At 35.7% G+C, this 27,965-nt stretch overlaps 11 protein-coding genes across 11 annotated transcripts; 9 read left to right on the top strand and 2 right to left on the bottom strand.

Annotated features, from left to right (window-relative positions):
* Positions 1-21: 21 nt before the first annotated feature.
* Positions 22-3,153, top strand: PHYBLDRAFT_164636 (hypothetical protein; the record flags this gene model as incomplete). The annotated part of the gene is made up of 11 exons (XM_018435052.1): positions 22-24; positions 105-271; positions 349-765; positions 948-1,300; positions 1,428-1,559; positions 1,718-1,838; positions 2,035-2,213; positions 2,342-2,421; positions 2,489-2,536; positions 2,631-2,736; positions 2,843-3,153. The coding sequence occupies 11 exons, from the start codon at positions 22-24 to the stop codon at positions 3,151-3,153; spliced, it is 1,917 nt and encodes a 638-aa protein (XP_018295784.1).
* A 1,893-nt stretch (positions 3,154-5,046) lies between these two features.
* PHYBLDRAFT_164635 (hypothetical protein) lies at positions 5,047-6,151 on the top strand (the record flags this gene model as incomplete). Its single annotated transcript, XM_018435051.1, has 2 exons — positions 5,047-5,206; positions 5,313-6,151. The coding sequence occupies 2 exons, from the start codon at positions 5,047-5,049 to the stop codon at positions 6,149-6,151; spliced, it is 999 nt and encodes a 332-aa protein (XP_018295783.1).
* Positions 6,152-7,090: 939 nt separating this feature from the next.
* PHYBLDRAFT_176984 (hypothetical protein) lies at positions 7,091-8,483 on the top strand (the record flags this gene model as incomplete). Its single annotated transcript, XM_018437843.1, has 4 exons — positions 7,091-7,246; positions 7,384-7,527; positions 7,695-8,050; positions 8,131-8,483. 4 exons carry the CDS (start codon positions 7,091-7,093, stop codon positions 8,345-8,347), a joined length of 873 nt encoding a protein of 290 aa, XP_018295782.1. The 3' UTR covers positions 8,348-8,483.
* An 807-nt stretch (positions 8,484-9,290) lies between these two features.
* PHYBLDRAFT_60862 (hypothetical protein) lies at positions 9,291-12,900 on the top strand (the record flags this gene model as incomplete). The annotated part of the gene is made up of 5 exons (XM_018440708.1): positions 9,291-9,457; positions 9,643-9,976; positions 10,025-10,172; positions 10,598-10,670; positions 10,953-12,900. The coding sequence occupies 5 exons, from the start codon at positions 9,291-9,293 to the stop codon at positions 12,898-12,900; spliced, it is 2,670 nt and encodes an 889-aa protein (XP_018295781.1).
* A 1,043-nt stretch (positions 12,901-13,943) lies between these two features.
* On the top strand, positions 13,944-14,627 carry PHYBLDRAFT_164631 (hypothetical protein; the record flags this gene model as incomplete). Its single annotated transcript, XM_018435050.1, has 1 exon — positions 13,944-14,627. One exon carries the CDS (start codon positions 13,944-13,946, stop codon positions 14,625-14,627), a length of 684 nt encoding a protein of 227 aa, XP_018295780.1.
* A 292-nt stretch (positions 14,628-14,919) lies between these two features.
* Positions 14,920-15,914, bottom strand: PHYBLDRAFT_141602 (hypothetical protein; the record flags this gene model as incomplete). The annotated part of the gene is made up of 4 exons (XM_018430627.1): positions 14,920-15,113; positions 15,141-15,201; positions 15,318-15,499; positions 15,707-15,914. The coding sequence occupies 4 exons, from the start codon at positions 15,912-15,914 to the stop codon at positions 14,920-14,922; spliced, it is 645 nt and encodes a 214-aa protein (XP_018295779.1).
* A 226-nt stretch (positions 15,915-16,140) lies between these two features.
* Positions 16,141-16,461, bottom strand: PHYBLDRAFT_141601 (hypothetical protein; the record flags this gene model as incomplete). Its single annotated transcript, XM_018430626.1, has 1 exon — positions 16,141-16,461. The coding sequence occupies one exon, from the start codon at positions 16,459-16,461 to the stop codon at positions 16,141-16,143; it is 321 nt and encodes a 106-aa protein (XP_018295778.1).
* Positions 16,462-17,379: 918 nt separating this feature from the next.
* PHYBLDRAFT_60858 (hypothetical protein) lies at positions 17,380-18,781 on the top strand (the record flags this gene model as incomplete). The annotated part of the gene is made up of 6 exons (XM_018440707.1): positions 17,380-17,445; positions 17,729-17,865; positions 17,989-18,039; positions 18,413-18,509; positions 18,601-18,619; positions 18,642-18,781. The coding sequence occupies 6 exons, from the start codon at positions 17,380-17,382 to the stop codon at positions 18,779-18,781; spliced, it is 510 nt and encodes a 169-aa protein (XP_018295777.1).
* A 934-nt stretch (positions 18,782-19,715) lies between these two features.
* Positions 19,716-20,057, top strand: PHYBLDRAFT_141600 (hypothetical protein; the record flags this gene model as incomplete). The annotated part of the gene is made up of 1 exon (XM_018430625.1): positions 19,716-20,057. The coding sequence occupies one exon, from the start codon at positions 19,716-19,718 to the stop codon at positions 20,055-20,057; it is 342 nt and encodes a 113-aa protein (XP_018295776.1).
* A 1,146-nt stretch (positions 20,058-21,203) lies between these two features.
* PHYBLDRAFT_185609 (Cullin) lies at positions 21,204-25,431 on the top strand. Its single transcript, XM_018439104.1, has 14 exons — positions 21,204-21,383; positions 21,596-21,698; positions 21,910-22,101; positions 22,207-22,506; positions 22,670-22,832; positions 22,923-23,053; positions 23,193-23,525; positions 23,619-23,750; positions 23,820-23,940; positions 24,043-24,143; positions 24,232-24,319; positions 24,381-24,541; positions 24,646-24,731; positions 24,822-25,431. Exons 1-14 carry the CDS (start codon positions 21,265-21,267, stop codon positions 25,117-25,119), a joined length of 2,328 nt encoding a protein of 775 aa, XP_018295775.1. The 5' UTR covers positions 21,204-21,264; the 3' UTR covers positions 25,120-25,431.
* A 36-nt stretch (positions 25,432-25,467) lies between these two features.
* On the top strand, positions 25,468-27,608 carry PHYBLDRAFT_179972 (hypothetical protein; the record flags this gene model as incomplete). The annotated part of the gene is made up of 7 exons (XM_018438242.1): positions 25,468-25,598; positions 25,851-25,949; positions 26,016-26,100; positions 26,240-26,502; positions 26,599-26,840; positions 26,944-27,312; positions 27,408-27,608. The coding sequence occupies exons 2-7, from the start codon at positions 25,916-25,918 to the stop codon at positions 27,606-27,608; spliced, it is 1,194 nt and encodes a 397-aa protein (XP_018295774.1). The 5' UTR covers positions 25,468-25,598; positions 25,851-25,915.
* Between the last annotated feature and the right edge of the window lie 357 nt (positions 27,609-27,965).

The raw sequence follows: 27,965 nt of genomic DNA, 5'->3' as shown, positions 1-27,965 counted from the left end.
AGATATAAAAGATTATCTAAAATGGTATGTTAGTGTAGTGTAGTGTAATGATGTTTTGGTCTGATAATGAAACAAATATAAATGACAATTTTATTGATGTTTAGGGTGATAAGGTTTCTTCATATTCTGTGTCTCAGCCTCTTCAGGAAGATAGTCTGCCTTCGCCGTGTACAGAAGCCTCCCCAAACAGTCCTGATCATGGAACAAAGAGACCAGTCAGGCAGTGTAGAGAGAATCCTGATCTTCAAAGGAAAAAATCAAAAACTGGCAAGTAACAAACCATCATAGGGTATTCCTATTCCTATTCCTATTCTTATTCTTTATTTTATTTTATTTAGTATCTTATAGAGTTGGAAATCAGGTAGAAGTTGATAGATGGGAAGAAGACCAAAGGATAGGTTGTGCTGCTCGCGTGGTCGAGATAATCCAGACTGACCAACAATCGACCGAATTGGTGTTTGTCCACTTTGAGGGATGGCCACCCGATCAAGCCGACTGGGTCAAACCTCAGGAGATTTCATCCCCAAGCACCAAGACACACTACGGACCACTTGGAAAAGAAAGCGACGAATCCTGGGAAGAATACGGCGATTTCTATTACCAACAATCTAAAGACAAACAAAATGCTAACCCTGTCCGCCAGACTGGTCTTGTTCAGGATCTACGGATGTCATTCCATGCCTGTCCCTGCCACGAACGCGAGACTGTTCATCCAGAACAACCAGGTCGTATTCGTTCCATACTCGACGCATTCTACACTAACCGGTAAGAATCAATCATACATTTGATCATATATTCGATCGATCAATTTCTTTTTCTCTTTCCCTTTATATTCAATACCATAATAATTAAATAAATATACATCCATACATCCATACACTATATGTATATTGTGTGCGTGTCTATATTCTTGAAAATCCAATCTTAAAAATTAAAACAAAATAAAGCATGCTGCGGTACTTTCGCCGTGTTCATGCAAGAGAAGTTACAAAGGAAGAACTTATGAGGGTCCACACGTTTGCTCATGTTCGAAACTATTATCCCTATCACACCAAAGCGACCTCGATCGAAGCTCTCCTCAATCCAACCCCTCCTCCTCCTACTACCACAACCACAGCTAATGTTACTCCTCGTCCAACTTCTCATCTTCTTCATTTGGTACCTTCCGAAAACACAGTCAACACTCTCTTTCCACCATCTCCACCTCTCTTACCTCTTACCACAAATAATACTACACTAACATCACCAAATACACCACCCGGACTTATTCACCAAATGACCTGTGGAGAACTTGGGATAGGTAATTATAGATGTACATCTTACTTGAAGTATGCTATTTATCCAAACTCAAGTTCATTATTAATTGTATTCTTTAAAAACAACAATGCTTCTGGTGACGAACGATGTATACGCATTTAAATATAAAGCCGGTGACACCACCTTTCACCCTCATCATTCAAGTCTCTCTGCACGTGTATCTGCAGGTGCCCTCATTGAACTCAGTAACCAGATTGTCGAAGGTCGTCTTCGGAATGGCTTTGCGCTCATCCGACCACCAGGTAATAATACTATAGTATATATTTAAAAGGGATAAAGATCTCTCTCTCTCTCTCTCTCTCTTCATTTTCATTTTTCATCTTCTTTAGTTAAAGAATGCAAAAATAAAAATTGTCTGCACTATTACCCACTATTATCTAATATCAATATTAATATACAGGTCATCATGCTGAAGATGATGGTGCAATGGGATATTGCTTCTTTAATAATGTGGCTGTGGCTGTGGCTTCTATTCTCGAGACATATCCCAAGGTAGTTAAGAAAGTGCTGATCATAGACTGGTAAGATAATATATATATATTAAAAAAAATTATACAAAGAGTGACACAAGAAGATTTACTGACGGGATAAGCTTTATTTAGGGACTTGCAGTAAGTAGAATCCAAGAAGAAAGAATCTGATAAAATGGTTATAAATTAATTAAAATTTTCCATCTTTTAAATACATACATATATACTTACATATATGCGCCTGTAGTCATGGAAACGGAACGCAATCAATATTCTACGACAATCCAAATGTACTCTACATATCAATCCATCGTTGGGACAACGGTAGCTTTTATCCATTTAGTGGTGGACCTGAAGAGTGTGGAGTGGGTCCTGGTCTTGGCCGGAATGTCAATATTGCGTTGAGTGCTTCCGAAGAAAAACCCAGTAAAGTCGGACATAATTGGTGTACACACATATATATATATATATATAAAAGATGAATATTAATATTAATAATGATATCTTTTATATGTTATATCTTCCTTTTATATATATATATTATTATTACTTAGGACCAATGGGTGATACCGAGTTTGTGGCTGCATTTCATCATATTATTATTCCAATTGCACGACAATTTGATCCAGACATGGTAACTATAGTAACATATTTAAATTTATACATATATATATAAAGTCAAGATTTCTCACACAGACTAGATATTTGTATCTGCAGGTTATGATGCTGCCGAAGGACATTCAGAACAAGTAAGGAACCAGAATAATAAAAAGTTATATAAATGCAGAGCATCTCATGATACAAATGATCACAAAAAAACAAAAACAAAAATTGGATACATAGCTTGGAGGTTACAGTGTGACTCCCCATGGATTTGGACTCATTACAAAAATGGTAAATGATCTTGCCAAAGAAGTCTGTCAAGGCAGACTGGTACTTACACTTGAAGGTAAGTTTATCTTGAAATATATATATATATATATATATATATATATATTTACAAATCAATTAATCACTCTTTAAATAAAATAAAATAAAATAAAATAAAAAAAAAGGTGGTTATGCACTGGAGCCATTAGCCAACAGTGCGGCTGCAAGTGTGGCTCAATTGTTAGAGGCAGATACTGGACAGAATCGTATACTCAGCTACACCGAATCTCTTCATACAACCAAGCCAAATCTTGGAGCTCAACAGTCGTTCCGTCAGGTGGTGAACATTCAAAAAGACTACTGGGATCTCCCGGATTATCTATTTAAACCCAATTATCGGTTTCATTTGCCTAGTCTTTGGCGTGCAACTCACAGTATCACTCACCGACCAAGAAGGAACAGGCAACCAAAACTTGAAGTTCTTGAAAGTTATTAATTTTTATTTATATTGAAAAAGAAAGCAACAGCAACAGCAACAGCAACAGCAACAGCATCATTATCATCATTATCATCTCTCTCCTTGCCTATTTTTATATACTTCTCTTACCATCACTACTATTACTTTTCATTATTCTTCTGATAGTTTTTCTCTTTATTATTATTATTATTATTATTTACTTTTGTATGAGACCACATCAACTCTTATTCGTTTGATGTTTTGTAAAAAGAAAGAATCGCTTACACACACTTACACAAGCACACACGCAAATATATGTATATTTTTATACAAGTTATATTGAAGTACATAGATGTTTGTATTGTGTAGTGTGTGGAAAGAGGTCTTTGATATATATATATATATATTTAATTTTATTTTTCATAGATTAGACTATGTTTTATGTAAATTTCGAATAAACTATTCTTTCAGCATTTAACCAAATCAAAGTTATTAATCTATCTCTATATTTTTTTTTAAAAAAAAATGTTTTATCTATTTACATATGATTCCTTACTTTTCTTTTATATATATATATATATATTTGACAGATAGAGACTCCGATTTAGCCAGGTCCACTGAAGTTCACTAAGCAATCTCGGCTTATAATCAACACCACTGATATACATATCATTGTTGGGAACTCTGTCTATCAAGCATATTCCTTTGTTCATCATTACTATTATGTGTGCTGTAGTATCTGCAAAAGTACATAAAGAAACAGGGATCTCTTTTGAGCTGAATATGTAAAGATTCTAATCTGCAGTTTGTGTAAACTAATTTGTGATCTGTGCCATGCTGACAAATCCATATGCCCCTTTTCTTCTTCTTCTTCTTCTTCTTCTTACTATTAAATTAAACCAACACAGCATAAATCTTATATAATCTTTCTATTGGTATTGGTATTCGACCTTTTCATATTTATTTTAAAGCCCCTCCTTTTCCCTTCATACTGACCATAATCAAGATCTTTTCTTTTTTTTTTAAAAAAAAAAAAACAGTTTCTCGGGTCATAGTCAAATATATTACACATATATTTATACCAATTATTGCAAATTTGCCATTGGGCTGATAAGATCCGGTTTCTTCCAGTCAGGGCTACAAAGCAAAAAAAAATAAAAAATTAATACCTTTAATACATACTACATATATACAAAATGTCAATGGGTGTGAGTGTGAACGTGCAGTCTATAATGTACTGTACTATGCTGTACTATACTATACGTTAGGAAATATCAAACATTAAAGATAAATGATAAGATAAAATGTTAAAATATATATATATATATATATATATTATATACATTTAATTAAAGATGTCCTAAATTTTAATACTTTTTTTTTATCATTCCATCTAATGCGGCCAAGAAAGGAAATCCCAAGGTTGTAATAATCAGCATCTAGCCAATAAAATCAAATCATCTCTCAACTGATTTTTATGTATATTTATATATATATATATAAAATATACTAATAATCTCTCTATGAGTTTAATATTCAATTGCTTGGTTCAATCTATCCAACTTTAACTCATAACCACCCACGCCTGTCCACCCTACTTACTTAATAACTTACACATACTTTAGTAATATTTACCATTATAATATACATAGTAGACATCTTTGTGTGTATAAATTTTCTATTATAAATACATATTATTATAGCGATTATAATAATAATAAAAAATAAATAAAACTCAATAGATTCGCAATTTTACTTTTTTTTTTTTTTTTTTTTTACTTCTTGTTTCTCTACTACATTTTTTTTCAAAAAAAAAAAAAGTTCTTACACAGAAACCCTCCACTCCAAAACCCCCCCACCTCTTTTTCTCTCTCTCTCTCTTTTATATAATTTTCTTTTTAATCTTACCTTAAATTCTCTAAAGAAATAAAAATGTCATCCTCAATTGAAATCCAACCAGGACAGGCAATTCTCTTTGTCGGATCCTCTACAGTCGAACAAGATCAATGGATCAAGATGCGATCTTCAGCTCTCGCCCAGGCCGGTCCTCAAGCCAACATTGCATTTGAGATTATGGAAAGGGTAGCTGATGGTGAGTACATCAAAATCATTAAAACCCTTTTGATTCGATTAGATTACTAATCTCCTTGACATCAAATATATATATATATATATATTTTCTTCTTTTAAAAAAAAAGCTTCATTGCCAAAGTCTTCATTCGATGGCATCTACTCCAACATCTTTTCACCCTCTGTGTCGGTTCATACACCCGCAATTCTGTCAAGATACCTATCAACTCTCAAGGCCGGTGGACGCTTGGTTGTCGAAGAACCCATTGTGCTAGTCAGCCTGAGTAACACTGTCTGTCCTGTAACACGTCAGCAGGACGAACTGGTCTCGATGTTGAAATTGGCTGGTTTTGTCGATGTTGAGGCAAGTGTCCAGCCTGTGTCGGATCAACAGTTGGCGCAGTTCTTCCAGATCTGGGGAGCAACTAGAGTCGAGCAAGGTGTGAGTCGCCTGACCGGAAAGTTTGGCTGGGCTCATGTTACGGCCAAGAAGCCTGCATATGAAGTTGGCCAAAAGATGACCCTGCGATTTGGTAAAAAGAAAGAGTCACCTACACCTACACCTACAGCAGCAGCCAAGAAGTCTGTCTGGACTCTCGAGACAGATGATACTATGGAAGACGACGATGCTTTGTTGGATGACGATGATCTTGTCAAACCTTCCAAGGAGTCTTTGTCTAGACCAGACGATTGTGAATTGACAGACGGAAAGCGCAAGGCATGCAAGAACTGTACCTGTGGCAGAGCAGAGGAGGAGGAAGCCCAGGTGGTCTCGCTTGAATTGGAGGATGACATGGAAGATGAGATTGTGGAGGTGGATCCAACAGCCAAGAAGGTTGGCGGATGTGGTAGCTGTGCGCTCGGAGATGCCTTTAGATGCTCGACATGCCCATACCTGGGTATGCCTTCATTCACTCCTGGACAAACAGTTACCTTGGGTGGTCAGTTTGGCATGGATGACATCTAATAAGAAAGATAAATCACGTGTTTGAATGACCGGCTACTTTATTCATTGAAAACCATTTACACATACTACACGCACACACACACACTACAAACACTTGCTCACTCATATATTTACACACCAACACACACATAATACACAGTACACATTATACACATTATATATACACCTTTCTCCATCAATCTCTCCCTCCATCTCACTGTGTATTTTTCTCTATACAGACATATCAATATAAATAATATATAATATAATTTTTTTTCTTTTTTTCTTTTTGCATTTATTTTTTCTTGTTGTAATTGAACCTTTTAGGATATGTTTCTCTATTGAGTTATTATAATATATTATATACATATACAAATATATCCGTATCCGTATCCGTATCCGTCACATATATCTTCTTACAGTCAATCGGACTGTTAAGCTTTCACTCGACCATATATATAAAAATAAATAAATAAAGAGGCAGAAACAAAACTGAAAATAAAATAAATATAAAGGTCTTGGTTTCTTCATTCTTTCCTAATTTCTTTTTTTTTTAAAAAAAACTTTCTCTGTCTTTCTCTCTCTTTCTCCCTCTTTCTCTTTCTCCCTTAGTTTATCTTGGGTTTATTTGATTCTATATAATTCAATGGCATTTCGTATCTCCCCTCATTTATTGCCAAGTTTGGCCAACGCCACCCTCCTGAAAAGACTAGCAGTCCAATCCAAAAGTCCATTACCCCGCATAGTCTTTAGTCGTCTTTACTCTAGTCGGCCACTAGAGCCGTCAACCGCCAAGCCTTCCGTCCCACGTAAGTCTCTCAATTGTACTACCAATCTCTATATACACTCTATCTTTTTTCTTTATTGCTTTTATCGTATATTATCCATTGGTCCACTGACAAAAACATTTACATATAATGGACAGAACGACCAAAAGTAACAATCAAAACACTTCGTCGTATGTACAAGAATGGCGAACCAATCTCCATGATGACTGCACAAGACTATCCCTCGGGTCTAATGGTCGATCGTGCTGGGATTGACATGTGTCTAGTCGGTGATTCACTTGCCATGGTTGCCTTGGGTTATGATTCCACAAACCCTCTTACTATGGACGTAAAGTATCTTTCTTTCTTTTGTTTCTCTTTAATACTTTATTACTATTATTACAATATATATATTTACATATTAGAAATATTTATATACGCATTTACACTCACTAATATACATATATATATTTATATTTATTGCAGGAAATGATCCATCACTGCAGAGCAGTTGCAAGGGGAAATAAGACTGCCTTTTTGGTAGTCGATTTGCCTTATGGCAGTTATGAAGCCAGCCCCGAAGATGCCGTCCGTGTCTCACTCCGATGCCTCAAGGAGGCCAATGCAGAAGTAAGCACAAGTAAATTATTAATAGTATATATATATATATATATATATATATATATATATATTTATATAATATTTCATATTCCTCTTGGAATCAAAAGAATAAAAATATGATTTACACATAAATGATATTTATATACATATTTAATAATAATAATAATGATCTTTAGGCTGTCAAATTGGAAGGTGGCAAGGAAATGGCAGAGACCATTCGTCGTATTACACGTGTAGGAGTCCCGGTACTGGCTCACATTGGTCTGACTCCTCAACGACAATCTGCCTTGGGTGGTTTCAGAGTCCAAGGAAAGACTGCCAAACAAGCTCAGGAACTCCTGGATGACGCTCTGGCTGTTCAGGAGGCAGGTGCCTTTGGAATGGTTTTGGAAGCAATTCCATCCGAAATCGCAGGTTACATTACCCAGCGCCTCAAGATTCCTACCATTGGTATTGGTGCTGGTGTCGACTGCTCTGGCCAAGTTCTTGTCATGAACGATGCACTCGGTTTATTTGATCGTTTTGTACCAAAGTAAAGTATTTTATATATATATATATTATATTATCTTATTTTAATACTTTATTTTTTTTTCTTCTTCTTCCTTTTATTAGGTTCACAAAACAATACGCCAATCTCAACCAAATCATGACTAATGCTCTTTCCCAATATCACGCCGAGGTCAAAACCAGAGCTTTCCCTGCACCCGCAAACACATATCCCATAGATCCTGTCCAGCTCGAGAAGTTTTGGAAATCCCAAGAAACACATCTTAACAAATCTAAAGATGAAGAAGAGGAAGCTTCTGATGTACGCCTACATGCTCAATAGACTTGCAAAATTATATAACATAATAAATATAATAATAAAAGGAACCTTGATTTTGTATATCAAAGCAAAATAAAGTAAACAAATAAACACGCAAACAAAAACAAACTAAATAAATACAACATTAATAATAATAATGATAATAATAAATCATTACCTCGTTAAATACCCTTTTTTCGTATTTTCTCTCTTAAACCTTTTAAAAGAAATGTACAACCAACATTTAGCCGTAAGTCATAAAAGAGAGACCAAATCCATCAGATCTTTCTAATATATACAAGGTACAATTATAATAGTACAAACTACTAAATATATGTATATATATATATATATGTGTTTGTACTTCTTTAACAAGAAATGGGAAAAACTCTCACAGACTTAAGAATCCAATCTATGGGTTGGGAAAAAGCCAATCAAGCCGATACACTTCTCGATATTTCTTTGCAGTTACCCAATCTTAAAAGTTTGATAGCAAACACCCTTTTGTGGAAATACACCGGCTTTGATGACATTTGATCAACTCGAAAGCTTTCATTCAAACATGCCTCTCCTGGAACGTCTTGTATTAGATATGAACCTTGCTGATTTCGAAAATGAAGAAGATGTATTAAGCCGAATCCTAAATGTGAAGCCAGCAATGAAACTAAAGCGTCTGTAATTTAATTTCTTTCACTCGTTCTATCAGTGGCTGTGTTATTTTGCCATCAAATATCCAAGTCTACAAGTAATCCGGAGAACAAATCTTCTTCGGATTGAAGATCTTTTACAGCATCCAAAAGAAAAACATTTTGTATCTTCTTTACACCCTCCTGCGTTTCAATACTTGGAATCGGTAGACTTGAATCCAACCAATACAAAACAGCTATATCTTGATATATGGAAATAATTGTATATTCTTGGTACAAAACTCAAGCGCATCAAATTGAATTTACATGAAAGGGTTGAAATGGACTGCCTTGATGCTATGATTAAAGAGTGTATGAATTTATTTTCAAAAACCTTGGAGACATTTCATTTCTGTGGCAATGTCGATGGCCCGCAATTATCGAATTTTACAGCACATATTGACTTTTTTCCTGTCCTGGTACATTTGGACATCAGTTCTTCGAACACGTTAATTGAATTAGACGTTCTCTTGGATCGGTGTGTATAGCTAAAGCTCTTAAGATCCAAGAATTCAAAGTTCTTCCAAGTACCGATGAATACGAAAGACCCAAAAACCATGGTCTAGAAAAGTTGTATTTACTGTATACCATCACTACCTGCAACTTACTTGAATACCTGTCAGTCCGTTGCAGACATCTCTATTACATGTACCTTGACCTGTCAAAAATATATGGAAAATATTCTAACGGCAGTTCTCGCATTGATATTGATATGTCCTACACTCACTTTAAGTACATTCCCTCAAGATTTAATTTTATTGCGCCCACTAAGCACAGAAGAGAAAAATGCGCTGGCGATGCCGATTACATAATCTTATCGCAAACAAGTTCTTCTTGTCCGATTATCAACAGCGGGGGTAGTCATTCTGACTGGAGTTTATATTCGGATACTATTAAGAAAGATAAATGGTATTTTGCTCGCTATAGGGATTACTATAGTGCAGACGGATATATTATATATCCACTGGTAATGACTGAAGAGGATATCACAACTGTAGCCAGAATTCTTTGAAAGCAAGAGTCTGGGAAGATCAATACTGTAGATGAAAAGGATGAATACGTTGGCTTTAACATGGTCCCAAAGGAGTGGTTTACCGATGATATTGACCTTACTTACGCTGTGGTCAGATGTGGTAGCATATCTGATATTAATATGCCTGAAAGTATCATTTATAAAAAACGTTTTTTAGAATAGCTATGTACTACTCTTTAGTAACTTTACGTTTCTCCCTAGTTATGTGCGGTGAATTATATACACCCCAGCAAAATAAGATAGTGCCACTTTCCGATAAATACATCTTTTTTGACTACACGTTATTTTGTTGTCTTTTTTTTTGCAGAACATTTTTTTACAATTCAATCATCTTTTATTCTTTTGGGAAATGAAAAGAGCAATATAATAATAATAATAATAGTGATGCCAAACATTACACAATGCTTATATTTTAAGAAGAGCGCGCTAGCTGGCATACTAGAGCCCTAGCAAAGCATGTTTGAAAATGCCATAAAGAAATTAAATTGTTTGACAAGTGGACACCCCAAAATCTTGGCCTGAGCCTAATCTAATATATTAATCATGCTCATAAAGGCAAAGTTCAAGAGATAAATGGGTCAGTAGGCAATTTGAAAGATATCAAGACTCGTGGTGTTCAAACCTTATAGTAATATTTCTTTTTTTATTATTCTACATATATATATATATATGTATGTACGTATAGCAGCAAAAATATCCATCTTATTTAGTTGACCTCTTTAGAAGATACAGCATAAAGAGGTTGATGTGTAGATTTATTCAGGACTAGAAATCAAGCAACCCAACAGTAATTTGTCTGAGGAGAGTGTTGTGTTGACGATAACACCGACGTATTATTCATTACACAATACCTATATTTGGTACGTCTCATTTTACCTTAAGAATAATACTATTGTTTTTTAATAAAGAGTTCCGGGAGCACCTTCTCTCTTTTCTATTATTTGGCATTATTGTTTATTACTCTCCTAATGCTGGCATCAGAATTGCCTTTTGATATTCTTCGTAATATTGGGCGTTTTCTCTGGCTGCCTGATCAACTTGAATCATGTCTTGTGTGCCGAACATGGAGAATTCCATTCCAAGATTCCTTGTGGGATGTGATCACTTTTAAGCAATTTCGAATGTTTGATAAGATGCTTGACGTGTCTGACAGAGCCCATGAATCCTATCAACAAAATGGATACCGCGTACGAGAATTATCTATTCATTCAGAGATTTCTATAAGCGACCAAAGATTCCTTGCCTTCCAGAAATACTTCCCAAACATCATTTGTCTCTTTATATCAGACGGCCACCTGAATAAAACGACTCTTGTATCTGTTGCTAATTGGAACCTTTGGGGAAAAACTCTCACAGACTTAAAAATCCACTCTATGGATTGGGAATACGCCAATCAAGCCGATACACTTCTTGATATTTCTTTGCAGCTACCCAATCTTAAAAGTTTGATAGTAACACTCTTTTGTGGAAATACACCGGCTTTGATGACATTTGATCAACTCGAAAGCTTTCATTCAAACATGCCTCTCCTGGAACGTCTTGTATTAGATATGAACCTTGCTGATTTCGGAAATGAAGAATATGTATTAAGCCGAATCCTAAATGTGAAGCCAGCAATGAAACTAAAGCATCTGCAATTCAATTTCTTTCACTCGTTCTATCAGTGGCTGTGTTATTTTGCCATCAAATATCCGAGCTTGCAAACAATCAGGAGAACAAATGATTTTGGCGAAGAAGATTATGTACAGCATCCAAAAGAAAGACATATTGTGTCTCATTTATACCCGCCTGCGTTTCAATACTTGGAATCGATCGACATGACTCCAACCAATACAAAACAGCTACATCTTGATATATGGAAACAAATGTATCTTCTTGGTACCAAACTCAAGCACATCAAATTGAATTTACATGAAAGGGTTGAAATGGACTGCCTTGATGCTATGATTAAAGAGTGTATGAATTTATTTTCAAAAACCTTGGAGACATTTCATTTCTGTGGCAATGCCGATGGCCCGCAATTATCGAATTTTACAGCACATATTGACTTTTTTCCTGTCCTGGTACATTTGGACATCAGTTCTTCAAACACGTTAATTGAATTAGACGTTCTCTTGGATCGGTGTGTATCGCTAAAGCTCTTAAGAGTCGAAGATTGCAAAATTCTTCTTAGTACAAAGGAGTATGAAACACCAAAAAGCCATGGTCTACGAATGCTATGTTTATTGTATGCCATCACTACTTGCAACTTACTTGAATACCTGTCAGTCCGTTGCAGACGTCTTAATTACATTCTCCTTGGTTTATCAGAAATATACGGAGAACACTCTAATAGCAGCTCTCGCATTGATATTGATATGTCTTATACTCACATCAAGTATATCCCCTCAGAATCTAAATTTATTTCACCCTCTAAGCGCAAAAGGGAAAGGTGCGCTGGCGATGCCGATTACATAATTTTGTCGCAAACTAGTTCCCCTTGCCCGATAGTCAGCAATGTTTCTACCCACTTTGCTTGGGATCTATATTCAGATACTATCACGAAAGATGTTTGGTATTTCGCTGGCTACAATGAGTACTATGGTATGGACGGATATACCGTAGAACAACGGATAATGACTGAAGAGGATATCACAACCGTAGCCAAGATTCTTCGAAAGCAAGAATGTGGGAATATAAATACTATAGATGAAAAGGATAAGTATTTTGGTTTTGATATGGTCCCAAAGGAATGGTGTACCGAAGATATAAACCTTACGTACGCTGTGATCAGATGTGGTAACATATCTAATGATTATATACCACATGAAACTATGTCTGATAGGGAGGTTATGGAACGGCTATATACTACGTTTTAGTAACTTTACGTTTCTTTTAAGTTATGTGTGGTAAATTGTGTGTATATATATATAGTTTGTCTAGTTTTAATAATAATAATAATAAATATATCTAATTCTTGTTTCGAATTAGAGATCTCTTTGGAAGCGATGTGAATATTTCTTTTGGGGCCCTTTATAGGGAGCAAGCGTATAAGTGATTATGAAAGAAAGAAAGCAAAAAATAAAAAGACAAAGGTATTTTCTACAAAGAAAGTAGCGATTCTTGTTTAGTAATTTAACCTTAAATATAATAACGTCAAACATAAATAACTATATTTTTGAAGAGCCAAAAACCATACTTTCTATTCTTATATTTATTAGTTATTATTTAAAAAAATTGTTGTAATGCTGGGCAAAGAAATTGAATAAAAGATCTAACAAGGAATGTATGTAAACTTGTCTTGTTCAAAAAAGAAAGAAAAAAGTAGAAAGTTCTGTAAGCTTGAATGAGTAGAGAGTTGAAGGGTGCACTGCAATGTAGCTTGAAGCGCGGTTTTTTTAGGGTTTCAAATTTATCACTCAATGAGGACACAGCCTCAAGGATGTCAATATCCAAGTAATCGATTAAAACTATCAGCAATTGTCTTAACAAAGTGCAACTATTAGTTCTCTATTATAGCTCTGGGATCTCTCTCTCTCTCATTTAAAAAACAAAGTAAATGAACTACTTTTATTAAGACGGTCGGTGACTCCATTTACAGTATTTCTACTTTTTGTAAATATTAATGCAATCTAAGATATTTGGATAAAGCCCACATCTTATCCTAGGGCCAGACTGCTCAGGTTCAAACTGGGAAATAATCTCATTATTCTACCTCTTTTTGCCTCACTATAAATCTCTGGATTTGAAAAGTGTTTCATTTTTTTTTGAATTTAGAAAATGTGCATATACACACACGCATGTGTTTTCTTCAAAGAATGTGTGGTTATACTATGGCTCGTGTCACTTTACCGTGTGACTGTGTTCAAGGGTCCGAAAAAAAGTGTTCAAACACGCCACTTGTGAAAGGTAAAGGCACAAGATGAACAGACAATGGATGCAATCCCTCTGCGTGTGTGTCCGCACACACATTCTTGAGCGTACTGTCTCAAACCAGACACCCTTACGTGCCTACGGAGGACTCAGTTCGGTTCGCCCTCCCATGGGTGGCTTTCTCAAACCACGTCCACCTTTACCAACTCGTTCTGCCACACCAATTGCACCTACAGATCGATTGCGCCGCGATGAAGAAATCACCGCACGGTTCATTACTCTTGTTGACGAAAAAGGCCAGGTTCACGAACGAATTCGCTTAGCCGACGCCCTGCGCCGCTTCGATCGGTCGAGCTACTTCTTAATCGAGGTCGATCCTTCTGCCGAGCCCAATCCAGTCTGTCGTATGTTTGACAAGAAGGCTATCTTTGAAAAGCAAAAGGCATCCAAGAAAAAGAAGCAGACCACCCCAGAGTCGGTTCTTAAGGAAGTTTCTTTTGGATGGAACGTCAGTTTGCACGACATGGATCACAAACTCGGCAGGGCCAGTCAGTTCCTTGAAAAGGGAAACAAGGTCAAGGTTGAAATCGTCAGTAAGAAAGGACAGCAGCGCCTCGACCCAAAAGAGCAGCAAAAGGTCATTGACCAAGTAATTTCCCATCTTTCTGCCTTCCGTGTCACAAAGCCAGCAGCATTTTCCAACGGTGCTTGCCAAATCCAATTTGAAAAATAGAAAAAGAAAAGAAAATAAGAAGAGAAAAAGTCCCGTGTGGTGGTGTGGGAATGTGTTTTGGTGAGTGGATGTAGGTGTGTACATATATATAAAATATGATAAAAATATTTTTCAATTGTCTCTATAATATATATATTTGTGTGTATGTATATATGTATATATGCTTGTGTGTGTGTGCGTTAAATGAGTGGGTACATTTATCGTTAGATATATATATATATATATATAAATGAAACGATAGGACTAATAATAAGAATATGAAATTTGGATATGAAAAAAAGAACAATGGGTTTTAGAGACAAAATGTAGAAATATCCACAAGGGCATGAATTATGCCTGACTTAGCCATTATCTTTCCTTCAAAGATGGCAAGACCTTCGCCAAAATAAGACACAAGCGGCGAGAGTTCAATCTTAACTTGAGGAGCAACCACTCTTCCTGCTTGTTCGACATGCTTGGCATGAAGTTTGAACATGTCTTGTCTGGCTGTTTATGGGAAATTAGAACTAGCACCAGGTCCGTTCTTCACTAGAGAAAACTCGCTGGATCGGTTGACATGAAGAGCCGAAAAGGTCTTTGAGTGACCAGACACATCAAACACGAATCATCCCAATTTGATTCCATTGGTTGTGGTTGGCTTGACAGTCTCTCCAGAAGAGAGGTCTACAAACGTCATTTTTTTATGGTAACATGGTATTCCAGCTGATCTGCAAATATAGATGCGGATTCCAAGAAACCAGTAGAGAATAAGTGGCTCACGATGTTAGATGATCCAAATACAAGGCTAGAAACTTCATCACCAATACTACTGCTACTACTACTGGTTGTGTCGGTGGACTGGTGAGCAGAAAACTCAGATATTTCAGAGAATTCTACAACACCCTATTTGTTGTCTCTGAGGCAGACCACTCCTACGGGTTCTTCTGGATGGCTTTTGGGGACAACATTAATACTGCAATCAGTCTGACGAAAAACACAGTGCTCCACAAATACTGGCTTAGTTACTCGAACACGGCTGTTGTCAACATAATATAAATGCTAGTATTCAATACCTCTTTGTTTGAGAGACGTAATAATACCTTGTTTGTAAAGAGCGTCGTAAAGCCCGCCATTTCCATCGGGGGTAATAGCCATTTTATCCTTTTGTTCAAACATCAGTATGCCTTTGAGCGTGAAGCAAGGTATAGCACCTTGTTGGAAGTATAGGAAGTTGGATTTGTCGAGACCAAAATAATTGTTGGTCTCAAAGAAATCACAGGTGGATCGGTGAGTAGGTTCAGAGGTCATGATATATCAAGGAATTATTGGATTCTTGCTCTTATTGTTGCTGGTACTGCTCGTATTTTTTTCTGTTTGCTAAGTGTCTGGAGACGAAGGATTCGATCAGCATGGAGCTGGAAAAGACATTTGTGGGAAGGCAGACTGATGTAATAACATCCTTTAGGTGGAGAGGAACATAGACGGGTACCTTGGCCTCCTGTCATCAAAATAGCAGCCACTCTGTTTTGGCCGATCAATTGCAACCCAAGATCTCTCCAGGTCTCCAGGTCTCCAGTTTCTCTTTGGTGTCAGAAGCCAGGAAATCAATGGCATGGGATCGCAAAGGCTTGAGATCGACCTTTGCAGGGTCCTGGGTGACCTTGTTATCGTGACCCATGGTCAGAATGTCTTGTGCGATTCTAGACACCTGCTCCACCTGAATTGATGCTAATTGACTGTAGAAAATCTCTTGCTGGCTAGGTGTCAGCTCTTTGAAAAATGCAAATACATGGCCATGAACAACTGCTTCATAGCGTGTTTTTAATACTCGGTAATCTTGGTCGGTAAAACTCATGATACGTATAAAATAAAAAAAAAGAAAGAGAAAGAAGAAGAGATTTGGTTTCCAAGGCAACAGATATAAATTATATAAAAAATAAAAAAATAATGAATTAATTAAAAAAAAGGCTAAAATATGAAAATATATAGAATATGAATGTTGGTGGGAAGGATGTGCAAGACTGTGTGGTGAAGTCGAAGCTTTCTATGATCACTAACAATATATATATAGTCTATTTTCGTTGGTGCAAGGTAAAAAAGATTGAACAAGACAAGAGATTGAACAACGCAAAGAAAAGATTGGACAAGGCAAAGGAGATTGGACAAGGCCTGGAGTATCGGTAGAAGACACAATGGGAAATGGTAGAATATGTAACTTCGAAAATGTATATTTTGTTGTATACACACCACAACCAAATATTGATTCATTCTTACTAATAAACCTGGCAAGCTAACAATCTCTGGGACTGTTCCACACCGGGCACACATACACTACATACTAAGACCAGTCCCAGCAGTTAGAACATCTCCAGCAGTTGCTTTTATCTCGACTTTTATCCCGGATTTAGACTTTTAGTTAAAAGTCATGCTCCCAGTAGTTCATTTTATTTTATTTTATGAAAAAAAGTAGCCCAAATTTTATATAGCTGCTAAGTTTGACAGGGATTTAAAATTTATTTAGAAAAAAAAAAGATAACTTCGACTGCTGGGAAAAATAATTTTTATTTTAGCTAAAGTTGTGGTGTTTGGATTTAAATAAAATAAATGTTGGGTGACTCCTGGAGATGCTCTAATATTGCCGTTACAGCCTTTTATATATGAAAATAAGCGAACTAATGCAGAGGAATTACGCTTCAAAATCAGTTGGTTGGTAACGCAGCATGGACTAACATACACTTTCTCATACTTCATTCGAAAATACAATTTATCAACCATGAGTTGCAGAAGTCGCGTTCTCGATGTGTCTTCTTTGGCTGGAGATTTTCTAGCATACCAAATGGTAACAAAATCAACCTCTTCATTGAGATAGTCCCAATATTTTGCAATTGAATCTGTAGATTCAATAAATAATTCCCTCATCTCCTTGCGGACAATCCATAAATGTTGACCATGTCTTGTTTGACCATTCGTTGTCACTCTTTTGCGTGGTTCTAAGATATTTTATTGTCCAACCCAGTATTGTAGTCGTTCCATTGTACAATATTGTTGGATTTGGAAAAAAAAATCTTTCATCAATTCATATTGGGTTTCAGCTGTAATGAGTTTATAAGTGTATAATTCAGAACCGGATGGATTATCATGAGTTGCTATCGACTTCATTGTGTGTATTAATCGATCCTTGCAAAAAGGAACATCCAATTGTAGGGACACGACATTTACTGGTGGGAGACGACATTTTGATTCCACCAGCCCACAAACTGTGATATTTTTGCCAGTATGGAATAATTCTATCTGGTCCCTAAGGATCAGTTTTTACTATAATAATTCATACAGCCCAGGACACAAAATATGGATAAATATTCTATTTTGTGCTTTGCAAAAGAGTGGATGAGGATTACTTACCAATTGGTGCTGTCAAACTCTGGGAATATAAGTAAGTGAAAGAAAGAGAAAGGCATCATACGCGTAAGAAGGCCAATAAACAGCAAAATATTCAACACAATTGCGTCACACTTTAATGACAACAACTCTTTATTATATTCTGTATAACTGGATATTGATATAGTGTATTTGTGACTAATTACTGTTTCTTTATTGTCAAATCTAAATTCAGAGCTACTAATTGAATATACAAGATTTGTTTCTTTTTTGTATGAGACAATACATCATTATTAAGTTTCCCAAATACAGGCTATAACTCTTAAAATAATGAGAGTTAGGTGCCTGGCGGGAGATTGATAAGCACACAAATTGTGGGGACAAAATAGTAAGCTAATGCGTATAGTGAATATATTATATTTTCTCAGGGACAAATCATTTTGCCCTGAAGGATTACAGAAAGAAATCGTGCCTCGGGCAGGTAGTCACAATGAATTTGCCCGGTTAGATAGAAACGTCGTCCCCGTAAGATTACTCCTTATTATAAATATGTATTTAATTTTCTACACGAAAATTCTATACATCTTATATATTAAATGATAATTTAAGAATTAAGATAAAGGGCAAGAGTAAGAGTAAGCACAGTATATAATAAAGTGATATCATCGCATCGCATTGCATTAAACCTCTTGTTCATCACACCACGGACCTTGTGGTTTAAGCATGAACGGGCCAAGAAATCACGCTTCAAAGTCTGGAGCAAAATTTGCCACAAAATATTAATAATAAACGCATAAAAATAAAGATAGAGAGAGGGTCTATAAGAATTACGATAAGGAAAGAAAGAAGAAAAAAAAAAGAGACATCGGTGCCGGATCTTTTCGTAGTTATTTTTCCATTTTTATTATTTTCTGATGATGACAAAACGGAAATTAACTCTATAGGAACAGCAAGCTTATAGCAAAGCACAAATTATCCAAAATAGAATGAGAAAGAGAGACTCATAATGGCTAGATAAGGAAGTGTGCCGAGCCAAATAGATATGTATATTTATTCATACCACTAGACACTATTTCGGCAGCACTCGAGACACAGAAAATATAGAGTCAGAGAAAAGCCATTCGACACAAAAAAAAAATAGTCGACTGATGAAGAACCAATTGATGGCGATCTCTTTATTTTGGTTTTGATTTTGGCTGCTTGTAGCCCAGTAAAAATTTGCATGTGAAATTGAAACGATGGTGTTGTTTTTATTATCATTATTTTTGGTATCATTTCACAAAATCCCTAAATAAAATAAAAGTTGAAAACACCCTTGAATAAGTCATAAATACCTTTTTCTGGATACAATTGAGATCCCGGGAGTAAAGAATCACAAAATCCGGATCATTTCTCTATTGTTATTAGTCTTTGGCTCATATAAATATGTATATTTAATTTCTACCTCAGACACATGTGAGAAAATCCACGAGGGTGGACTGACAGGTTCAATAAGGTTTACGCGTCGTCATTAATACTTCCATAGCGTCTTCAATACACCTATCGTTATCCATACAGTATCTGCGTGGATCACGGCTGTAAATAGGCCTAACTTGGATCAAACGATAATCATCATAATAGAGACCAGAATCATATAAAAGCAAGTATTGTTTGGCTTCTTACTTTCTTTATTCAAATCTTCAACACAACAACACAGCACAACACAAACTAATATTTTTTAAAATATATATCATGAAAACTTCTTCTATCGCCGTCCTTGCTCTCTTGGGTCTATCTCTTGTCAACAGTGCTCCTTTGTCTGAAACCCAAGCAGTTAACGGTACCCTGCCAGAATTGGCCCCAGTCTCCCACACAATTGTCGAGATGTACAAGAATGGCGTTGATCCAAGCATGAATAATTTCACTGCCAGTGCAAGTATCGAGATCCTTGGTTTTCCTCAACCTACCGGAGCTTCTGAAATTACCATTCAATCCCTCTCTTCCGATGCCATGCCTATGACCACCCCTATTAATGGTGTACTTCTCACCACTGCAATGACCGTAACAGCCATGGCCTTTATTATTGCCTTTTAAAATAATAATAATAATACTACTAGAAATAGTAACGATAAGAACTACCAAAGATTAATAGATACAAGCCCTCCCACTCCTTAGAAATACCTTTATGTATCATATTACTATTTACATTTATACTTATATACCTATTTTGTTTTTGTACATTCCTATCTTCTATTTTTTTGTACATTTTAATGTACTTTTGCCGATTTTTACAAGACCTTGTAGTACTTAAGCTTTCTTTTATATATCATATCTGACTAGATATTACTGTTCATATTCCTTCACTTACAGCTACAACCATTGGTAATAATAAACTATTTTATTATTCATTATATAACCATGAAATTACCAGTTAGAATGGAGTTTTGGTCTGGTTTGGTTTGTCTAAAAAAATCTCGATCTTTCTCTGTTAGATCTTATATATTGTTGATAAAACCTTACTAGTTTCTTATTCTTTCATTTTTTTTGTACAAAATTAAATGTAAATTTGTCGAAAGGTAAAATAAAGTAAAATATAAAGCGAACCAAATGAAAGAAAGGCGAAATTTATATTGGATTAAGAAGAATGAATAATATTTTGGATCATTTGTGTAAATTAATGATCTTTTGCATACAGGCAAAGAGGATGTAGATGTATAATATACACCAATATGGTTTAGAGCAAAACATACAGAAATTCACTTTTCTCATATATATATACCTGTTTCAATTTTAATACGATTTTTTTCTGTTTTTTTTTTGTTTTTTTTTTTAAAAAAAACAGGGTTTTACTTTCATCCAGTGTTATTATTCAAGCAGCTCGAAGAATATACTACAAATCCCATTAACACTTTTTTGACAACCAATTCGTTTGTCTTAATTGAGAACTAGGCCAACTACTCCCAACCAGTACCATTAAAATACTCACAGTATAACTTAATTGACTTTTTTCTTTTGTATCTTTGTTTCTTTGTAATGCAAATTTATTCAAAATGCAACAATTTAATAAACCTGTTAAGTCGGCCCGGCGAATCACGTGATTGATTTTTCTTTGGGGGGAACGAACCTACTTGTGCATACCATGCATACGTACTGACAAGGTGGACCCTTTATTTCTTATAAATATATACATATATATTATATATATACCTCTTCCTCATTTTCTTTTTTTTTATTTTCTTTATAACCTTCTCATTTTTTTATAGCTTTCGCTCAACCACTTATTACAGTCGACTCAAAAACAATGTCACTTCGAAGAAAGCCGATAAACTTTGAAAAAACATTTGCTGAATTGAAAGACATACTGGACGCCATCTTCTCGTTTTCAGCTCTTGGTGGAGTGTCTGGCATGAACATGTTTCAGTATCCTTTTTTTGTTCCCTCTACTTATAAACAAGTTCCTCATTGAAAATAAGCTGAGATTAATGAACGCGTTGACGAATGATTTGATTAACTGGATTCAATCAATGAATCTTACCCCGCATGTATATGCATTTCTATATATATATATATATACTACATCCTTGACCTCTTTTCATTTTGCATTATATTGCTATTATTCTTATTTTCAAAAGACTGATTTATGACATGTGTAACGCGATCCCTCAACCATTCACAGAAAAGGTGTTTACTGGAATAGCCGAGTATATTGACAAACACACAGTAGAGTTATGTCAGGTACACATAAAAAAGAAACAAGAAAAAACCCCCAAGTGTCATTATTATTATTATTATTATTATTACTTTATCTATCTATTTGTGGAATGGAATAATGATAATGGGTGAACAAACGAAAGAAATAGTCTTTAATGGCTTTGTATGTTTTCTTTTATAAATATATGTGCGCATGTGTGTGTGTGTGTACACATGATTATTATGCAACAAACAGAACATTTTGAAGCACGATGACCTTGTAACAGCCTACGCACGACCATTCGAACGTTTTAAGCTGGCAGCTGAAGATACTTCGGCAGGCTGTAATTACCTCAATGGTATAATTACTGCTGCTTATTCGACAGGTAGCCGAGATCGTAAACCGTCTGTAGCTGGTGGTAAATACAAAAAACAGAGCGTTGAATCGGTAAGTCAGCATTGTCTTGTTCAACCATTTTTTTTTGGATATTGGTGTAAAGATAGGTCAATTGACATTATTTACTCTCTTTTTCTCTCTGTATGAAATATCAAGCTTGCTATGTCATTGTGGAAAACAAATGTACTATTTACGATCCGAGACAGGCACCAAAACAGGTTGCTTTATCAAGTTTTTGAACTCATTCGTCGGGACAGAGACGGTGTAGATGCGCCTTATGGAACAATTAAGGGAGTCGTCACATCCCTTGTTCAAGCCCATTCTTTTACTGGACAACCACTTCAATTATACATTGAAGAGTTTGAGAGACCTTACTTGGTACATACCAAACGCTATTATGAAGCTGAAGCCGCGCGTGAGATTGCCTCTGGATCAGTGAGCTCGTTTATGAAAAAGGTAACACAAAAGAAAGGAAGAAAGAGGAAGAAGGAAAACATTGAGCTATCGTTATAAGCTTTATGATCGAGGAGAAACTATGCAATTGGATTTAACGGTGCATAATCATGCTTTTATTCTGTATCATTTTTCTTTCTTTCTTTAAAAAATAATAATAATCAAGGCATCAGAGCGCTTAGAACAAGAAATCAAGCGTAACAACCAATACTGTCATTCCACATCGCATTCTCGTATTGTAAAGGAGTTTGAAGCCCAATATATTACTGCATACCAAGATAGAATTATTGATGAATTTGAGAATATGCTACGTGATGAACGATACGAAGGTAAGATTACAGAGCGTTTAGAAGGCAATGTGTGTTCTTTTATATATTTATTACTAAGTATTTTTCTTTTCTTTTCATTATATTCATAAGATTGCACGCGGGCGTACAACCTCCTTAGCAGAATTCCAGATGGACTTAAACCCATCCTGACAATTTATGAAGAATATATTTCTAAGATCGGAAAAGACATGGTTTCTAAGCTTAATTCAAGCGCTTTAAAGGTTGCTACTTGCTTATTTTCTTTTATTGAATGATATTAATAGTTATTGCGGTGATATCGCGTGTGGAATTTTAAAATGTCAATGTACTTGTTTCTTATGCTTTTTATTGTTATCATTACCATTACTATTAACGTATTAGAATCCAAGACTCTATGTGGATCAGCTACTCATTCTTCACGGGAAATTTCATCAAGTAAATCAACAAGTCTTTCTTGCCGACCCCCTGTTCACTGCAGCTGGTGATAAGGCATTTAGGACAATTATCAATGACCCTAATGGCGCAACTTCTTCGAATGGATCAGAGACCCTGGCAAGATATTGCGACATGATGCTCAAGAAGAATGCAGGAAAAAAAGAAGCTGGAGTAACAGCTTCTACTACCAATTCTCTTGATGGTAAGAAGAAGGGAGCATTAAAAAAGCCGGTACAAGATATTGAGGATGGCGATCCAGAAGAAAAATTGGCAAAAATGGTAAGAAAGAAAAAATGAAGGAAAAGAAAAGATATAAAACAAGAAGTTATCTAACTATACTCATTTCTTTTTTCTTAAAAAATGTGCGAATAGATTACACTTTTCAAATACGTGGACGATAAAGACGTGTTTCAAAAATTCTATTCCAGAATGCTGGCTAAACGCTTAATATACAGTGCTTCGGCGTCAGAAGAAATGGAGGCTAACATGATCAATTGTCTCAAGGTAAATATTGAAAATCATTTATAATATCTTTATGTTTAAACTAAATTTCTTTCTTTTACCAACTATTAGGAAATCTGTGGTGTAGAATACACCAGTAAACTCAATAAGATGTTTACTGATATGTCCCTCAGCAGTGATTTGAATGTTAATTTCAAAGATTATCTAAAACAACAATCGTGCAAGATGAACGGTTAGTATCTTCTCTCTCTGTGTGTGTGTGTGCGCGCGACTACGGTGATATATTTTTTTTCTAACTCTCCATGGCTGGGTAATATTATTGTGTGTGATACAGTTGGGTTTGATATCCTGGTATTGACCCAAGGTGCCTGGCCACTAAACCAAAAAGAGGATCCGAATGAAGCAGATATAAATAAAGTACAGATACCATCAGAGGTAAGCCAAGAAATCAATTAACTAGTCAATCGCTCAGTCAATCAGTAATTGCGACAATAACTATTGACATGCGGTTTATCTGTATTAGTTGGAAGAAAATGTCACATTATTTGAAGATTTTTACGGTAAACATCACAACGGAAGAAGGTTACTTTGGCAATGGAATCTCGCAAGAGGTAAATACACAAAAAAGACTATTGTGTTAATGTATTATTGGGGCTGACAGAACTTTTCTAGGTGAGATGCGGCTAAACTACTTGGACCGACACTATGAGCTACAAGTTGGCTTGTATCAAATAGTCATTCTATTACTCTTCAATAGCGTCACTGAAATGTCAATTGCGGACCTCTTGGTTCATTCCGGACTTTCTCTTCCCGATACACTCCGCAGTATAAAGGTAAGAGGTGAAAGGTCTTGATTATTAATTTTCCACGTACGTTTTATGTTATACTGATAAAATAAACTATATGCTTTCTTTTAAAAATAATAATAAAAAAATAGCCATTGGTTGATATCCATATATTGGAATCAAATGCGTCTAGTTTAAACAAAAGTTCAGTTGTAAAAATCAACATGAAATTCAGCAGGTAAATAACAATTGTTCTAACCACAACAAAGTTCTTGATTATATAATCCTATATATTAATTATATATCATAACTCCAACAAAAACAATAGTAAACGTACCAAGATCAAGGTATCTGCAGCAGGAGCGCAAGCAGAGGCACAACAAGAAAGTCAGGCTACACGTAAAGCTGTGGAGGAAGATCGCAGAATGTACATACAGGCTGCAGTCGTGCGAATTATGAAATCGCGCCAGAGACTGTCTCATGTTCAATTGATCCAAGAAATCATCGATCAGGCAAACTCCCGTTTCTCACCTTCAGTTATTATGATCAAGAAGTGCATTGAGCAACTACTGGAGAAACAATTCATTGCTCGGCAAGGAAGAGATACTTATGTCTATGTAGCTTAGAATGCGTGGATACCAGTACAAATGTCTTTTTCTTTTCTTTTTCTTTACTTTCTTCCCCCTCTTACTTGTTAAAGGAAGAATTGATTGATCAATTGATTGGTTTTTCTCTTACGAAATATTCGGAAATAACCTATAAAAACTCGAAAAGAGATCTTGATTGTTGTACCATTTTTGAGATCTTGTTTTGACTTTGGTTTGTACAAGACAGGCGATTCTCTGGAGAACTGTCGATTGTCCGATATCGAACAACTTTTCGGATATTAGGGTTAAATACCCGCCATATAATAAATATATTTATATATATTTATTCTGTAATGGTGATTTGTCCAATAATTCTCGATCAGTTTGGAGAGATATTAATGTACACCATAAGAAGAAAAGAAAGAAACAAAGTCAAAAGAGAAAGAGAGAGAAAGAAAAACAATAATATAAGGCGCAAAATACTTCAAATTGATAGCTCTCTATCATTCTGGTCAAAGGTAAAGCGGCTACTTATGTGTCAAAGGCAATACTCTTTAATCGATACAGATAGAAAATTGGGTAAACAGGGATGGTATCTATTAGATCTCAGTTAATATTGTATTTAAAACCAACATTGTTGCTGTATCTTGTTTGTTTGTCCTCTTTCATACTTTACTTGGACCCTTTTTTTATTGTATATAAAAACAGGTATGTGGATAGCAAATGGTTCAAAGCCCATAAATACAACAATTATTCTTACGAGTATCTAGATAGAAAACCCTCCTTTCTCTCTCTATAGCTATTTTATTATTAAATATAACCAATCTTTACAACTATGGCTTCTTTGACACTTGCCCTCCGACGTACAGGTAAGGAATACTCCTTTGTATATAAGACGCGTCAACTTAACTAACAAAGTCAACGCACTGAAATAGCTCCCCAATTGCGTACTCAATCTTTTAGAAATGCTTCGTCCTCAATGTTTATGCGTGCCATTACTACAGAAACCACAAAAAAACCGTAAGCCAAGAAAAAAAAGATACCCTTCCAAAAAAAAACAAAAAACCAAAAAAACACACACACACAATCACACACTTCAACAAACATGCTTGTATACTCATCATTCTCACCCTTTTTTGTTAATGTGCATTCTATAAAGTCCCACTGCTATTCTGATGACAAACATGGGTGGACCTGAGAAACTCGATGACGTTCATGATTTTTTATTGAATCTCTTCTCCGATCGTGACCTTATGCAGTTGCCATTGCAATCGCTGACGTCGAAATGGATTGCCAAGAGAAGATCTCCAAGTATTCGTGAGCAGTACGCACAAATTGGCGGAGGATCTCCAATTTTGAAATGGACTCGAAAACAAGGCGAGGTTATGGAGAAAATTTTGGATGAAATATCCCCAGAAACAGGTACGACATTTATATATATTAAAATAATAATAACTGTTATACCAATGTGACATCCAAACTAAGTGTAGTCTTTTCTTAAATAATAATAATATATAGCTCCTCATAAGCATTATATTGCTTTTCGATATGTGACTCCTTCAACTGATGCGGCTCTGGAAGCTATGAAGAAAGACAATGTCAAAAGAGCCGTCGTTTTCACTCAATACCCTCAATACTCATGCTCTACCACTGGTAGTAGTTTAAACGAGCTTCACCATGGTATTAAGGCTGCAGGAATGGAAGATTCAGTTGACTGGAGTATTATCGATCGATGGAATACCCATCCTGGTTTCATTGAGGTAAGGTTAAGAGCTTAAATAAAAAGGACGACCATACATAATGTATAAATATAGTTAAGAGATTCTTGATACTAACATTTCATTTTATTTAAATAATAATAAGGCTACAGCCAGTTTAATTGAGAAAAAATTGAAAGAATACACACCAGAGGAGCGTAAAGATGCTGTCATTCTATTCTCAGCTCACTCTTTGCCTATGTCCGTTGTAAATCGTGGTGATACTTACCCCGCGGAAGTGGGAGCTAGCGTACAGCATGTCATGAAGCGTCTTGAAGGAAAGTACCCTCACCGTCTGGTGTGGCAATCACAAGTAGGACCCTCTGCTTGGTTGGGACCACAGACATCGGATGCAATTGAAGGCTACGGAAAGCAGGGCAAAAAGAATCTTGTGTTGGTACCTATTGCATTTACAAGCGACCACATTGAGACATTGTTCGAATTGGATCTGGAATATGGAGAACTTGCAGAAAAGGTAATTTAAGTCTATATACACACATACAAGAGTGATATATATATGATTGAATTCGGTTTATAACGTTGTCTGTGATAAAATTTCATTATCATTAGTCTGGCGTTACTGGATTCAAGCGAGTAGAAGCATTGAATGGAAATGAAATCTTCACAAGAGCGCTTGCAGATATCGTAAAAGAACATTTGGATTCCAAGCAATTGGTATCTCGCCAATGGTATTTGCGTTGCCCTGGCTGTACTTCAGAAAAATGCAAGGATACTCGCGAATATTTCGCCAGCAAGGATTCAACACAATAGGCATAAAATAATCAATCCATGCCCCCCCCCCCCCCATCTCCTTTAAAAAAAAGCATTTCTTTTTTATTCATTCATTTTACACCCATACAAAATCACATATATATCTATATGTATATAATATTATTTCAAAAGTTCTATATCATTTTACACATCGATATGTATATATGTATATATATGTATGAATCTATTTCCCCGTACAAGCAAACGGTATAGTGTGTAGATCACATGATCAATATACTCGTCATCACCCGCAAAGAGGGGTCAAAATGAGAGAAAGAGGACAAATGAAAAGAGTGAGAGCACAGCATAGGGCGACTAAGTGTGTGACTTTGAATAGGCGCGACGCGTAAGCTGACA

Source organism: Phycomyces blakesleeanus (assembly GCF_001638985.1).
Source record: "Phycomyces blakesleeanus NRRL 1555(-) unplaced genomic scaffold PHYBLscaffold_4, whole genome shotgun sequence".
In the NCBI taxonomy this organism is placed as follows: domain Eukaryota; kingdom Fungi; phylum Mucoromycota; class Mucoromycetes; order Mucorales; family Phycomycetaceae; genus Phycomyces; species Phycomyces blakesleeanus.
This window is presented reverse-complemented; position numbering and strand designations above follow the sequence as displayed.

Bases quoted from the DNA above. Each gene is read 5' to 3' on its own strand.
- PHYBLDRAFT_185609 (XM_018439104.1), top strand. From the start codon at position 21,265: ATGTCACTTCGAAGAAAGCCGATAAACTTTGAAAAAACATTTGCTGAA. The intron at 23,751-23,819 runs GTAAATATTGAA...ACCAACTATTAG, and splicing joins ACATGATCAATTGTCTCAAG to GAAATCTGTGGTGTAGAATA. The intron at 24,144-24,231 runs GTAAGCCAAGAA...TATCTGTATTAG, and splicing joins AAGTACAGATACCATCAGAG to TTGGAAGAAAATGTCACATT.